This window comes from Pituophis catenifer, unplaced genomic scaffold (assembly GCF_029215685.1).
Source record: "Pituophis catenifer annectens isolate HBS135680 unplaced genomic scaffold, rPitCat1.0.hap2 SCAF_2, whole genome shotgun sequence".
Classification (NCBI taxonomy): Eukaryota; Metazoa; Chordata; class Lepidosauria; order Squamata; family Colubridae; genus Pituophis; species Pituophis catenifer.
In genome coordinates this window covers 147,561,559-147,575,602 of record NW_027256882.1, presented here as the reverse complement: position 1 = coordinate 147,575,602, position 14,044 = coordinate 147,561,559, and the positions used below count along the sequence as shown (strand labels likewise).

At 39.1% G+C, this 14,044-nt stretch overlaps 1 protein-coding gene across 1 annotated transcript in view; it reads left to right on the top strand.

Moving 5' to 3' along the window:
* The first annotated feature begins 982 nt into the window (after nucleotides 1-982).
* Nucleotides 983-14,044, top strand: part of CEP95 (centrosomal protein 95) — a 34,814-nt gene continuing 21,752 nt past the window's right edge. The window contains exons 1-9 of the mRNA XM_070934754.1: nucleotides 983-1,004; nucleotides 2,621-2,749; nucleotides 3,803-3,910; nucleotides 4,822-4,935; nucleotides 9,028-9,136; nucleotides 10,453-10,568; nucleotides 11,377-11,496; nucleotides 12,334-12,548; nucleotides 13,833-13,905. Of these exons, the coding sequence (XP_070790855.1) occupies nucleotides 983-1,004; nucleotides 2,621-2,749; nucleotides 3,803-3,910; nucleotides 4,822-4,935; nucleotides 9,028-9,136; nucleotides 10,453-10,568; nucleotides 11,377-11,496; nucleotides 12,334-12,548; nucleotides 13,833-13,905 (1,006 nt within the window). The remainder of the gene's footprint in view (nucleotides 1,005-2,620; nucleotides 2,750-3,802; nucleotides 3,911-4,821; nucleotides 4,936-9,027; nucleotides 9,137-10,452; nucleotides 10,569-11,376; nucleotides 11,497-12,333; nucleotides 12,549-13,832; nucleotides 13,906-14,044) is intronic.

Sequence of the window (14,044 nt, the reverse complement as noted above, 5' to 3'; positions counted from 1 at the left end):
CATTACTGAAATGTTTGGATAGTTTGGATAATGAAATGTGTGCAGGAAAACAAGCAAGTTCAGAGAACACCAAGGACCCCTCATTTCAACCCTGAGCTACGAATATTCTCCTTTATTAGGGGCACAGAGGTTAATTGGTGGAAAGAGGAGCTTCTGCAGCTGCTTTTGCCATAGAATTGAGCAGATGATCTTAAGTTCACAAAGAATGTGTGTGTCGATGGAGATACTCAATCATCCAGGTCATGGTTATCCCAAAGGTGTTTTTTTTTTTTTTAAAGAGGCAACTGGATTTTCTGGTTTTTCTTTGACGACGTTCGCTTCTCATCCAAGAAGCTCCTTCAGCTCTGACTTGATGGTGGGGAATGGAAGGATTGATACTCCTTGCAGACAGCTGGTTAAGAATGCAAATGTGTGTGTGGGCGCTTTGCATTTTTGTCCCTGGATGCCAATTATTGTTTCAAATCTTTGCAGGAGAAGCTAGATGCCAGTCAACCATACTGAGATTCCCACAACTCTCCCTGGGCAGGCATCTCAGCCTACCGAAGCTCACAAGATTGTTGCGAGGGGAGGAAGCCAGACGTGCTCACGACAAATAGCCTAACTAACAGAATGCGAGCAGCGGCGCCCTGTTCCCGCTCGAGGCTTTACGTTGCGCGCGCGGCCTCTGGTTCCCCCCCCCCTCTGGGAACTTGGGCTTTAAAAAAACAAAGCCTTCGCTAATAATCCGCCCCTCCCTTCGTTGCCGTAGAAACAGATCTTGGCGGAAAATAAACAATAAGAAGCATAACTGAACAGCATTAGCCCATCCTGAATTAGGCGAGGGAGGGGGAGAGTAAAGCCAAAAGGAAGTCCCGCCTTTTCCGCTTCTGGCTGACCAATCATCATGCAGAAGTCTGGAGAGCGGTGCAGGATTTAAATTGCCGAAGCTTTGACGTCCTGCGTTTCGGCTGCGGGGCGCGGTTTTTGCGTGAAGGGTAGCGGAATGGCTTCTGCTGCGGAAAGAGGTGGGTGGGATTGGGGAGTGGGATTCAGTCTCCCCAAAAGGAGAGGCTTGATGCTGCTTACGCTTTCCTGTTGCCATCCTCCTTGCACAAAACAGCCTTTTTTTTAAAAAAAAAAAATTCAATTCCTCAGGACCTCGTACGAGGAGAATCGTGTTAGGATGAGAAAAATCCACACGTGTAGTAAGATCCGCGCACGTGTGAATGAGCATCAAGACTTGAGCAAAGTTGCTTGCTTAAAGAACAGTGTAGTTTAAGAACATATTTATGCTGTTTATGTTTTAGTGGCCATTCTCTTTTCTCGGGGAGTAATGGGGGAAGGATAGTAAGACACTCTGGCATGCTATAAGTCAGCCTGCAGGATAGTAACTTTAAAAACGGAGGAGAGGAAGCGAAGCCTGTAGCAGGTTGTGGTGAAACGGATTATACTGTTGACTGAAGTGAAGTGTAGTAATTACACAAGTAAATCTCCTTTTGCATTAAGGCAGGAAGAATTGTTAATGTTCTAAAATAGATTTCCCTATTTTAAAATGTTTTGGTAAGTTGTATGTGTAACCTGTTTATCCAAAATTGACACTGATTGTGCTCATGACTTACCCACTAACTATAATAGTTATATTTGCATAATATGTAGAATAATACATCTTTGAGCCAGGTTAAAACCTACACACAATGTAATTGGCTAGAGGTGGTTTGGTGAGTTATAGGTGGTTGTAAGAAAAAACAGCTGGAGGACCATCTGTTCTTACTCCTTACTCCTCCTTCCATACAATGGCATGACTGCCATTATGCTCTGGCTTTAGAATATCCTACCCAGTAAATACCCTTATGTTTGAAATAGATCTCGTTGATTTTTATTGGAATTATTTTTGAGTAGATTTAAGAACCAGATTAAGGGCTATGTGGTTGCTAGGAGTCTGGCAAATCAGATTGGGATTGCATTTTGGAGGACTGCTGGCTTTGAAAAAGCACATTTGTAATACTTATAGTTTGCCTCTTCTTCCATTGGCACTATTCCACTGTGAGATGGGACTTCTGGTGAAAAGATGGCCAATTTAGGACATGCCAGTTTTTATTTTTATTTGTATTTTATACATTGATAAAACAATAAAAGTCATGAGGTAAAGCGTTGTGAGATGTAGTTTAATAACTTCTGGACAATTATGTTTTTTTTTATAAAATAGATGGAAGAATTAAATTGTATTTTTCTTGTTCAAATTCAAAGAAATTTGGGTAAAATGGTGAAAAAAAATCAATTATTTCCAATAAGTATCAAACACAATACTTAGTTCTCAGGTTACTCCGATTTTGCTAGTAATCTCCAGGATATAAATAAAAAAGTTGATAGAATTTGGCAGGAGAAGAAATTCAATTTTACTAAACTAAATATCCCCACAATCACAATTTCATTTGTGGGAATTAGAGTGTGATTTACTAGATTTTGGTTACAACGTTTGGATTCAAGTTGCTGAGTTCTATTTTTAATCCTAGTAAAAGTATAAAAAAACCTTATTGGGATGCTTGGTAAAGAGGTCTTCTGAATTCCTACTTATGCTAATGCATCTTCTGCTTTTTTCTAAAACCATAACATTTCACATTCTCTTGTAATTTTAAAACAGATTGGGTCAACGTTGCCAATGATCTTCTGACAAAATGTAACATACATCTGCAAATTAATAGCCTCTCTGACTGTGGAGCTGAAGTTTTTGTTCATCTTTATGAATCAATATTAGGAGAAAAAGTCCCTGGTAAGAATGCATGTATCTTGCATTATCCTTACAGCAAGGTAACAGTTCCATATTTACATTTGAAACACTTTGGGCATAAATCTGTAGTTGAGGTTTTAATAACTTAATTTTTTAAGCTTAATTTTCCTCACTGCATCTGCATTTAAAGGAAAAGTGTTCTGAGTTTGGAAAACAGAAATATAAAAACCCTTAAATAGAGGATGAATCTCAATTCTGGCTTTAATATTTATCTTGTCAGCCTGACCTGGTTGCTCTCCCAAACACTTTCCCCCTTCCTGTCTTCTGTATCTGGAATTTTTGAAGTCGCTCTCGGGGAATCAGTATGTCTGAGCTGATAAAATTATAAATCACAATAATCTCTATACTGTAACGTAGAGTCTCAATGAAGTAGATGTCAGACACACGAAACCAGGAGCCAAGATAAGAGTTGAGAAAGCACTGTGAGTTTATTCCATGCATCCTATGCACAAGAACCTCATCTACTAACCTTAAAGGCAAATTGATAAGAGTCAACTGACTTCAAGGGGGGCTGGACTTAGGTCTCTTTCAGAGACTCCAGACGGATGACGTACTTGACCCCGCCCTTGGGCTCAGCCTGGTCATCTCCTACAGTAGAGCCTCAGTGAAGGTAGCAAAGCTTACCGTAATTCTGAATTTGTGGATAATGTGGATAAGCTATCTTTTGTCTCTCATATATGTGAGGTGTGTGTGTGTGAGAGAGAGAGAGAGAGTGGAGGGGGAGTAAATGTAAGGGGTCTCAGTATTGGTACTCTGGGCTATGACCACCCAGAGGGGCGAGAAGAGAATTTTTAGGCCTTTTTAAAATGTTCAGATAGTGACTTGAGAATACCATGTTGGAATATTTTTTTACATTCTGTGCAATAATTCATTGTTCACTTCAGAATTATATGCATTTCTACAAGCCAGCTTATGTGTGTGTGTAGGGGGAGGAAGGAATCTTACTTGCTTTCAAAAGATTTAAGATACAGTTCATTTATTTGACTTTATAGTATATTGTAATGCACAGTAGTAATGTCAAAAAGTTGTTAACAGATTTCATAGCTGTTCCTACTTGCCAAGAAGACAATATTCATAATGTGCAGGCGGTGATAGATTCTTTGGCACTGGACTACTTGCAGATCAGCTTGTCGCATATAACTGGTGAGTATAAATTTAAAAAAAGTTGCAAAAATGTACCATACTTTTGTGGTACAAGATGGTTAAAAATAGGCATTTGTCTTAAGATAATATACATTTGATCGTACTTTGGGTCAATGGAGAAATTTATTTCAAGCTAGATGTTTCTTTATTCAAATTTGCAATATGGAGATTCTTAGATACTTTTTATGACATTTTATTTTTCTTTTGCTTATAAGTAAATTGCTCTAAAGAGCAATTTTAGCAAAGTAGCAAAACAATCCCCATCAAAACTCTGAAATGCAGGTCAGAAGCAATTATTGTATCCCTTTTGTGGCAAAGCACATGGGTATATAGAGGGAAGAATAAAAGGATATGTTATGAGCCTTTAAAACTCATAGTAACCCTAAACATATCATGGATTAGATGGTGTCCCATTAGATTGGTGTTCTAATGTTTTTCATTGATCTCATTCAACAAGTCACAGAAATAATATTCTCTGGTTTTAATTATTCCCCCCCCCCCATTCAACTTGGTGCCTCAGTTGTGCTGGTATTACAACTTTTATGTTGGGTTACTGGGGTTTTTTGGACAATGCAGATTCGAGGCAGCTATTGTATAGTGAATTATATGATGAGTTTTTCTTTCAGCCTTGCCTTTCTTGGAGGAAGGCTATGCAGAGAAAGTTGTCTGGAATGAAAGAAACTGATTTTGCATGGTGTCCTGTTGCTGAAAGAAGCTTTTCTTCATTAGAATGAGCATTCGCAACAGAATAAAATCTTATACATGTGCAGTTACTATTTTAAGTTGGCAGGTTCACTTATCAGGAATGGTCTTTTAAGCAGAACTTGATAATTTTGCTCTTAGCCCAGTTCAGTTGCATCCTTCCAACCTTTTACTTCTCTTCTACAATAATACTGTTTGTTTTTATTAAGGGGAAAATATTGTGAAAGGAGATAAGGAGTCTATTAGGAATCTCTTGGAAATATTTGATGGCTTACTTGAATATCTTACAGAAGAAATCAGTGAAACTGCTTCTCAACAGGATGGTGAGCGAAATAGCTTATTAAACCATAAATTATCTTTTTGAGAAATAATGTCTTTTTTATTAGTATTTATATGTCTACTTCAAGAAATGCGGATGTAATTAATTTTTTTTTAAAAAATCATTACTGAGAGGCATTTTCTGGTTCACTAATTGATTGCCCTAGCTTTTGTTATAAAATAATTATGTTTTATTGTTTGGATGTACTGTATGCACCTTGCTATAGTGATATGGCAAGCACTGAAATTATGTTTTTTACTCAAATTATAGATGAAATGTTTAATTTAAAAGTGTCTCATGCAATTATCTCAAATTATCTTTTGCTGAAAAGGAAATGTTACATTAATTAGTGAGAGTGTGGTGTGTTTCCTTCTAATCTCAGAAAAGCAATTTGTGATATTTACATGCCATGTGTGTTCCTATATGAAATTCTGATTGCTACACATGAAGTGCCTTCATTGGGTAGGTTTACAAATTAATGCCAAGCCTTAATGTGGTTTGTTTAATTTTAGTAAGATACAAGTTGATTTTAATTTATAATGAGGTTAAGCAAGTTTTTAGAATCTTAGAAGATTTTAAAAATGAAATGTTGGTTTCTGAAATATGCAGATGGTACAGAAATTACCCAGCAAAACATTGTAGGGGATGGAGAGGCTGATATACAGGTAGATCTCAGTTTATGACCACAGTTGGGACCAGAATTTCTATTGCTAAGCAAGGTAATTGTTACATGAATCATGTGGTCATTAAGCAAATCCATCTTCCCCCATTGACTTTTCCGGAAGTCAGCTGGAAAGGTCACCAATGGCAATGCCATGACCCGGAATGCTGTAACCGATGTATGTACATACCAGTTGCCAAACCCCTGAATTTTGATCATGAGAGTGGGATGTTGCAATGATTATAAGTGCAAAGACCATTGTAAGCCATTTTTTCAGTGCCATTGTAACTTCAAATGATTGCTAAATGAATGGTTGTAAGATGAAGATTACCTGTATTGAGCTCTTATTTCTTCAGGGTTTTTTTTTAATAGGGGACACTGTTTTAACAATCCCCCCAAAGGTTTAATAAACCTTTTTTACTGGGTTTTCAGAGGGGAAAAAGTATCAATTTTCAACTTTGTTGTCAAATTTCAGCAAGGATGGCTGTGGTTTATGATTTTGCTCAACACATGAGTGCAGCAGCAAGGAACTTAATTGTAATATATTAATATATTATTCCAATTATAGAATGTAGAGCCATTCTTATGGATAGATAGTGAATTGTAACATCCTCTTCATGGATATTTTGTGGTTAAATATCTTTCTATGAAAGTAAGCAAAATAGACCTGTAATTAGAATCCAAAGGGTAAAATAATAATAATAATAATAATAATAATAATAATAATAATAATAATAATAATAATAATAATAATAATAATAATAATAATAATAATTTTATTTCTATACCGCCCTTCTCCCGAAGGACTCAGGGCGGTGTATTTAAAAACACAGAAACAAAACAACAATTAAAATTTAAAATCATTAAATAATTAGGCTCCAATTAAAATCCCAGAAATTTAAAATACCCCAATTTAAAACGTTATGTTAATAGCCCAGCCTGGCGGAACAACAGGGTCTTCAGAGCGCAGCGAAACACCCGGAGGTCGGAGATCTTACGTATTTCCGGGGGCAGTTCATTCCACAGGGCTGGGGCTCCCACAGAGAAGGCCCTCCCCCTGGGTGTCGCCAGCCGACATAACTTGGCCGATGGCACCCTGAGGAGACCCTCTCTGTGGGAGCGGACTGGTCGGTGGGAGGCTATTGGTGGCAGAAGTCGGTCTCAAAGGTACCCGGGTCCTATGCCATGGAGCGCTTTAAAGGTGGTAACCAACACCTTGAATCGCACCCGGAAGACCACTGGGAGCCAGTGCAGCTCGCGCAGGAGGGGTGTCACGTGGGCGCAACGAGTTGCACCCATAACCACCCGCGCGGCCGCATTCTGGACCAGTTGGAGCCTCCGAGTGCTCTTCAAGGGGAGCCCCATGTAGAGAGCATTACAATAGTCCAACCGGGAGGTGACAAGGGCGTGAGTGACCGTGCGCAAGGCGCCCCGATCTAGAAAGGGTTGCACCTGATAAAAGGCCCCCCTGGCCACGGCCGTCATGTGCTCTTCTAAAGACAGCCGTGCGTCCAGGAGGACACCCAGATTGCGAGCCCTCTCTGTGGGGGGCAAAGATTCACCCCCAATAGTCAGCGATGGCACCTGCTGACTAAATCGGGGCGCCGGAAGCCACAGCCACTCGGTCTTGGAGGGGTTGAGTCTGAGCCTGTTCCTCCCCATCCAGGCCCGCACGGCCACCAGGCAGCGGGACATCACATCAAGGGCATCGTTGGGGTGGTCTGGGGTGGAGATGTACAGCTGAGTATCATCAGCGTACAGATGACACTTCACCCCAAAACCACGGATGATCTCACCCAGCGGCTTCACATAAATGTTGAACAGGAGAGGTGAGAGGACCGACCCTTGTGGCACTCAAGCTGTTGTACCTTGGTTTATTTTATTTATTTATTTATTAGTCCAATTTATATGCCGCCCTTCTCCGTAGGGTGGCTTACAATGCATTATAGCAATAGCCTGCATACTTTTTTGTATATACCTGCTTATTAGGGCTTTTGGCCCCCCCCTAAGTGGTGTTGTTCTATACAAAGTTGGCTTATTGCCCCCACAATCCGGGTCCTCAATTTACCTACCTCGAAAGGATGGAAAGCTGAGTCAACCTTGAGCCTGGTGAGATTCGAACTTGCAGTAATTGCAGGCAGCTGGCAGTTAAGTGCTAGCACTTAACAGCACTTTAGTCCACTGCACCACCGAGGCTCCTGCTAATCCTGGTTAAGGATTGAACAGTCTTTTTATATGTATTTTCTGGACACAGGAATCTATCTGTGGGTCACTACACTTCCTTTTTGGGTTTGTCAAATATACATTCAGCCCTGAACACAATTCTCAACCAGAGTTTGGTGTGGGAGGTGATGTTGCTTATTGAGGATTATTCATATTTTTTCCATCGCTTACCCTTTTGTTTGAATTATTGGAAAGGGATTACTGATAACAGAGATCTCTTCTGTATACAACAAAACTAGATGTGATGGAATATTTGTTACAGGTAGTCCTCAACTTCTAACCATTTGTTTATTGACCGTTCAAAGTTACGATGCTGCTAGAAAAAGTGACTTACAATAAGTTCTCACACAACTGTCATAGCATCCCCACAGTCACGTGATCAAACTTTGGGTGCTTGGCAACCAGCTTGTATTTACAATGGTTGCAGCATCCCAGGGTCATGCGATTACCATTTGCAATCTTCCCAGTTGGCTTCGGTCAAGGAAAGTCAATGGGGGAAGCCAGATTCACTTAATGACTGCATGATACTTAACAACTGTAGTGGTTCTCTTAACCACTGTGGCAGAAATGGTTGTAAAATCGGGCATGACTCACTTGAACAATCACCTTGCTTAACAATGGAAATTCTCGCCCCCATTCATGGATGTATATCGAGGACTTCCTGTACTCTGCTGTAGCCATCAGTGAATTGGCCTACTATGGTAGTAAGATAATAAAAATAAGAATTTAAAGAAATATTCTGTTTGGATTTATTTATTTCTTTAGCATATGGCTTCTATTTGGATGTAGCCATTTTAAAGCAATATGTGGTTTGCATTTTCAAAACTGTCGAAGCCACATTGCAGTACTACGGTTCGGAAGCAAACCGTAAGAAAGAGTTTGACTACAACTACCGGATATATATGGCTAAGTTAATGCTGCAAGTCTCATAAATACATACTGGCTGCCAAGCACCCAGATTTTGATCACGTGACATGGAGATGCTGCAACTGTTGTGAGGACCGGTCGTATGTTTTTTCAGTGCCATTGTAACTTTGAATGGTCACTAAATGAATGGTCGAGGACTATCTGTATTTTTTTGTTATTTTATTTCATTGACCAATAGATTCTAAAAAAGTGCCAGGACAGATGTATGCATAGGAGGGAAGAGTGTTAATTTATTTTTCAATATTTTTTGTATCTATTGCTTTTAATAGTGTTGTTTATAAACAGGTGGTCTTAAGCAGATGACAGAAACAGAAGTCCAGCACACTGAATCAAAGACACCAGAAGATGGCTGTGACATCCCAGTTCCCTCCCTAGAGCAACCCTCAGCTGAAGGGTAAGGCAGGTCCATAGTTGCCTGCTGGTTTACTAGCTTACAAAGGGCTTATTAATAGCTATAGCACTTAGACTTATATACCACTTTATAGTGCTTTACAGCCCTCTCTAAGTGGGTTACATATTGCCCCTAGCAATTTGGGTCCTCATTTTACCAACCATGGAAGGCTGAGTCAACCTTGAGCCTGGTGGGATTTGAACTGCCAAATTGCAGTCAGCCGTCAGTCAGCAGAAGTAGTGGATTTTCACTTTGTTGAATAACGCAACTATTCAAGCTCTTTTCAGATATTTCACCTTTGGCATGTACAGTTGGCTGCACCTTTGAAATATTTTATACGTGGACAGAGGTTGCCATAACTGTGCCTGACACGTTCTGTGTGAATTAGCATTAATTCCAGGAAAAATGTATCCTTTCTCTTCCAAGTTGCTTGAAAAAATTACTATTGGAGCAACATTTGCTACCTTCTTATCACTGCAATTAGATTTACTTGTTATACATATTTGGCTGACACATTGGAAAGACTCAAGGTAGCTTAATTAATAAATTATAGGTAGTCTTCGATTAACAATGGTAATAGGGACCGGAATTACTGTCGCTAAGCAATGCCGTCGTAAAGCATGATGTCATATGACAACATTGCTTAATTATTTCAATCCTGGCAGTCATTGTTAACTGATAGCCTTGTTAACTGAATCGGAGCACTAGGTGAGGACCCACCAGCCCAAGCCATTCATAGCTTGGTCCCTTTCCAGCCCGGAGCCTCAGTAAGGTAAGGGATTGCCGCCTCTTGAACTCTCTCCAGCTGCCCATCTCTCTCCCTCCCTCCCTCTTTGTCCTATTGGCCGCCTAATTACCTGCTCCTGCCAGCTGCCCCCATATACAGCCCTGCCTACCGCCATATCACATGCCGCTACTGTATCATTCAGGGCCTTTCATGCCGCTAGTTTTCACACTGGTGCAGCCAAGGTTTCTCTGACATCTCCCCAGGACCTACATTCATGTCCAGCCCAGGACCTTCTTTCATGAAAGAAGCCTAGCGCAGCAAAGAAGGCACCCATTGCACTGCACAAAATCAGTACTCCACTAGAAAGTTGAAGTTAACCTTTTTCTCACTGTGTTTCGGTCATGGTTCTATTTTACATTTTTACTATTTTGTAATATTTTATCGACCTGCTTTGTTAAAGTAAAAGCATAATGCCAACAACCCCCTTAATTTCTGAACAATTGAAGACGTTAATTGATGCTTCTTATGTATTCTACCACCTTGTGGCCAATTCATAAAAGCACATTACTGTAATTTATTGTGTTCTGTTTAGATCTTCTCAGTCATCAGAGCTGCTTGATCCATCTTCGGAGGCTGGGGGTTCAGAATCTACAAGTGAGCTGATCAAGCTTGGTGACACGGCTTATTTGTTTTCTCTGAGAAATGAAGGTAAGCAGGCTCTGAAAAAAAAAAAAAAAGAACAGCCAAATGCGACTGATGAAATGGTATTGTACAAAGAACACTTTGAAAGTCTCAAGTGTGGGCAGTTGTCATCCCCCTGCAAAAAAACCCTATGTGCTTCATTAAAAAATAGCTTTCCCAGTGAGTATAGGTCAGTTCACTCATCTATACAACCTATGCAGTTTGGATCCCAAACTGAAGGATCATCCTCTCTGCACTGCAAAATAAGTGTTTTTTTGAGAATTTTAATAGACTGATTTTCTTTTAGGAATGTAGGATAATATTAGAGCTGCCTAGTGGCCTAGTGGTGAAGACGCTCGACTTCCACTCAGAAGGTTGAGAGTTCAATCCTAGGAAGCACCAGATGTTTCTCTCCTAGAGCACAAAAAAAAAAAAATCTGCTGTGAATGCCACATAGGCATCAAGAAGGGCACACAGCCAATAAAAGCTCAGCTCCATCCAGTCGCCCCAACTCTACCCCAAATAGGGACTACAGGGTTGTAAAAAGTGAGGGTTTTTTTTAAATGTAGTGTAATACAGTTCCAAGTTTTGAGTAGATTTTCCCCTCCACCTGCTGCTGTTTCTAGAAAATAAGGTTCAGATTATTTCCTAACCTATCCTTTACTTCCTGGGCAAAATATATAAAAATCCCCCTCCAATGGGATATCACAGTTGTGGAAAACCTTTATTGATGCCCAGAAAGAAGGTTCTTTATCTTGTATCTCTGAACTTACTTCCTAACATTCACAAAATTACTAGGTTAAATATTCATATTCTGCTAATGAATGTTTTTCAGTGTTACCATCAGAAAAAGAAGTCCCAAAAAAGGCTGCAGGGTCTGGAATACGTGCAACATTTAGAGAATCATTTGGTTTGTCCTCCAGTGGGAAATATACTGTTGTTTCAGAAAGACCAGGTGAGCATCTTTCTAAGGTAATGATGTTGATGTTCAAAGGTCTTATCCTGGGGATGATAATATTTCGGTGGGGAATATAGTTATCTGAGAAGACCTTCCATGGGCTTAATCAGGTGGATTTAGACTGGGATGATCTAATAAAAACACAAAATGTGACATCCTTAACCATCTCTTTTCCCACCATTGTCTCACAGTCTCCTCCTATCTGTTTTCCTGACTTTTCCTAGGCTGCTGCTTCCAAAAGCAGTTTGGAATCCTTCCCAGATTGCTCATGAAACTACACAAGAAAACTTCCCCTACACAGGGAAGAATTTAGTTGGTTCTGTCTGTTCCCCAAAAACCAAAATATGCTGTGTGTTTTTTTTTTTCTTCAGCAGACAATATTGAAAGAGAATCTTAATGTTGAAGGTCAATCCATTGTTGGAAAACATGGTAGTTTTTAAATTACCAAACCACCAATAAAAGAATACTTCAAAAGCAGTACATTTGAAACCAAATTTAAAAAAAATTCTGTCCACTTTTGAAGAGCACAGCGTACCACATGATGCCTTTGTTGTATGGCTTTAGCCATCCAAAAAGGTACCCCCTTAAGGGGGAAGTGTGACTTAATGCTACTGTGGCATATTTTTATATTTCATTTACTACATTGAAAATCTAACAGATGTTCTAAAATATATGTGAAGAAAATAACTCAGCCAGCATACCTTGATGATGAAATTTCCACCAGTAATACTTGTTTTTAACATTTTTCAAAGGAAATGTCACCAATAATATATTTTAAGCATATTAATTCTACACTTTTGAATTACAGTATTGTCTGCCTTGTTTACCTTTAAGCTATAGCAAAATCTGCTCAATTGTCTGAAGAGCAGTTGAGTTCCAGTGCTAAGAAGCTTGGGGACCCAATCCGTCCAGCAATCGCTTTGCAGCCCCCCTATCAACCTTCCGTCAGTGGAGTCTCTTATCTAGGTGAAAGAAACAATGTCACTGGAGACAGGGATTCCCCACCACCTTTATTACCACTTAAACCTCAAGAACCGCCACCTACTGTTGTAAGTGTGATATTTCCTTTGTTTTTGTTTAATTGTCATCAGTCAATGGCATTGTACATTTTCATAAGCTTGGCAGATTTGATTGAATGCTGTCCAGGTTATCCAAGAGAGAAGGGAGGCTAAGAAGTGTGTAATAGAAATAAAATAAATAAATCCTTCCTAGCCTTTCCTATTCATCAGAAAATCTGGACTGGGAATCTAGTAATCAAGTCTTGGACACACAAAATAGTGTGTGGAAAAAAGTCAAATATCTCAGCCTTCCCCAATTTAGTACTCTCAAGATTTGTTGGAATTGTATTTTTATTTTATTTTATTTTATTTTATTTTATTTTATTATTTTATTTTATTTTATTTTATTTTATTTTATTTTATTTTATTTTATTTTATTTTATTTTATTTTATTTTATTTTATTTTATTTTACACACACACACACACACACACGATAGATAGATAGATAAATTTAGAGACCACCTATCTTGCTCACAGAGTGGCTCTGGGTGGTTTTCCAAATTACTGGAATTTTTATTTATGTTATTTATCTATTAAACTTATATGCGTCCCATCTCACTCTCAAGTGACTCTGAACTGAATTCAGTTCCAATAAACACAGCCTAGACAGGAATGTATCAAGGATGCTAGCTAACTAGGGACCATGAGACTTGAATGCCAACATGTTTGGAAATTGAGAAAATCTACCACATCTTGTTGGATAAAAGGAGTGGGAGTATATTTTTGAAATATATGAAGTTGACGTGATATGGGGTGGGAAAAGTTGTAGGGAAAAGGAATAAGTGAACCTCATGAATTTTTGACTGAAATTAGTTCAGTTTTTCTATTGTTGGAATATGTGTTTCAGTCAAAATTTGCTGTTGATTTTAGCTTTTGATATAAGAAATGACAGAACTGAACTGTATGTGCTAAATTTGTAGATTATTTTGTAATTTAAATTTTAAAACAGCAATAGCAATAGCACTTAGACTTACATACATATCATGTCATAATGCTTTAATGCCCTCTCTAAGTGGTTTACAGAGTCAGCATATTGCCCTCAGCAATCTGGGTCCTCATTTTACCAACTGCAAAGGATGGAAGACTGAGTCAATCTTGAACCAGTCAGGATTGAACTCCTGGCTGTAGGCAAAGTTAGCCTGCAATACTGCATTCAACCACTGCGCCACCAGGGCTCTAGGCTCCATTAAGCATAGATCAATGCATCTTTCAGCCTACTTGTTTTGATCATTTTACTATATGTCTTTTTATTTGTGTTGCATTTTCTTTTATAGCTTGCAGAATCTCCTGAGCGTGAATCTCCTGTTTTTTCAGATGGCATCCAGTCTTTTCCAGATGCTACTTCTTGTAAGAATCGCCCTTTAAAGTGTTTTGTTTCAATCTTTTATCAAAGTCAGAATCTTTGCTACTCTGAATTGCTATTGATTTGTAGCATGGGAATGGGCTTGTAAGAATTCAGTGCTTGTGGACTGGAATTTTTTAAGCG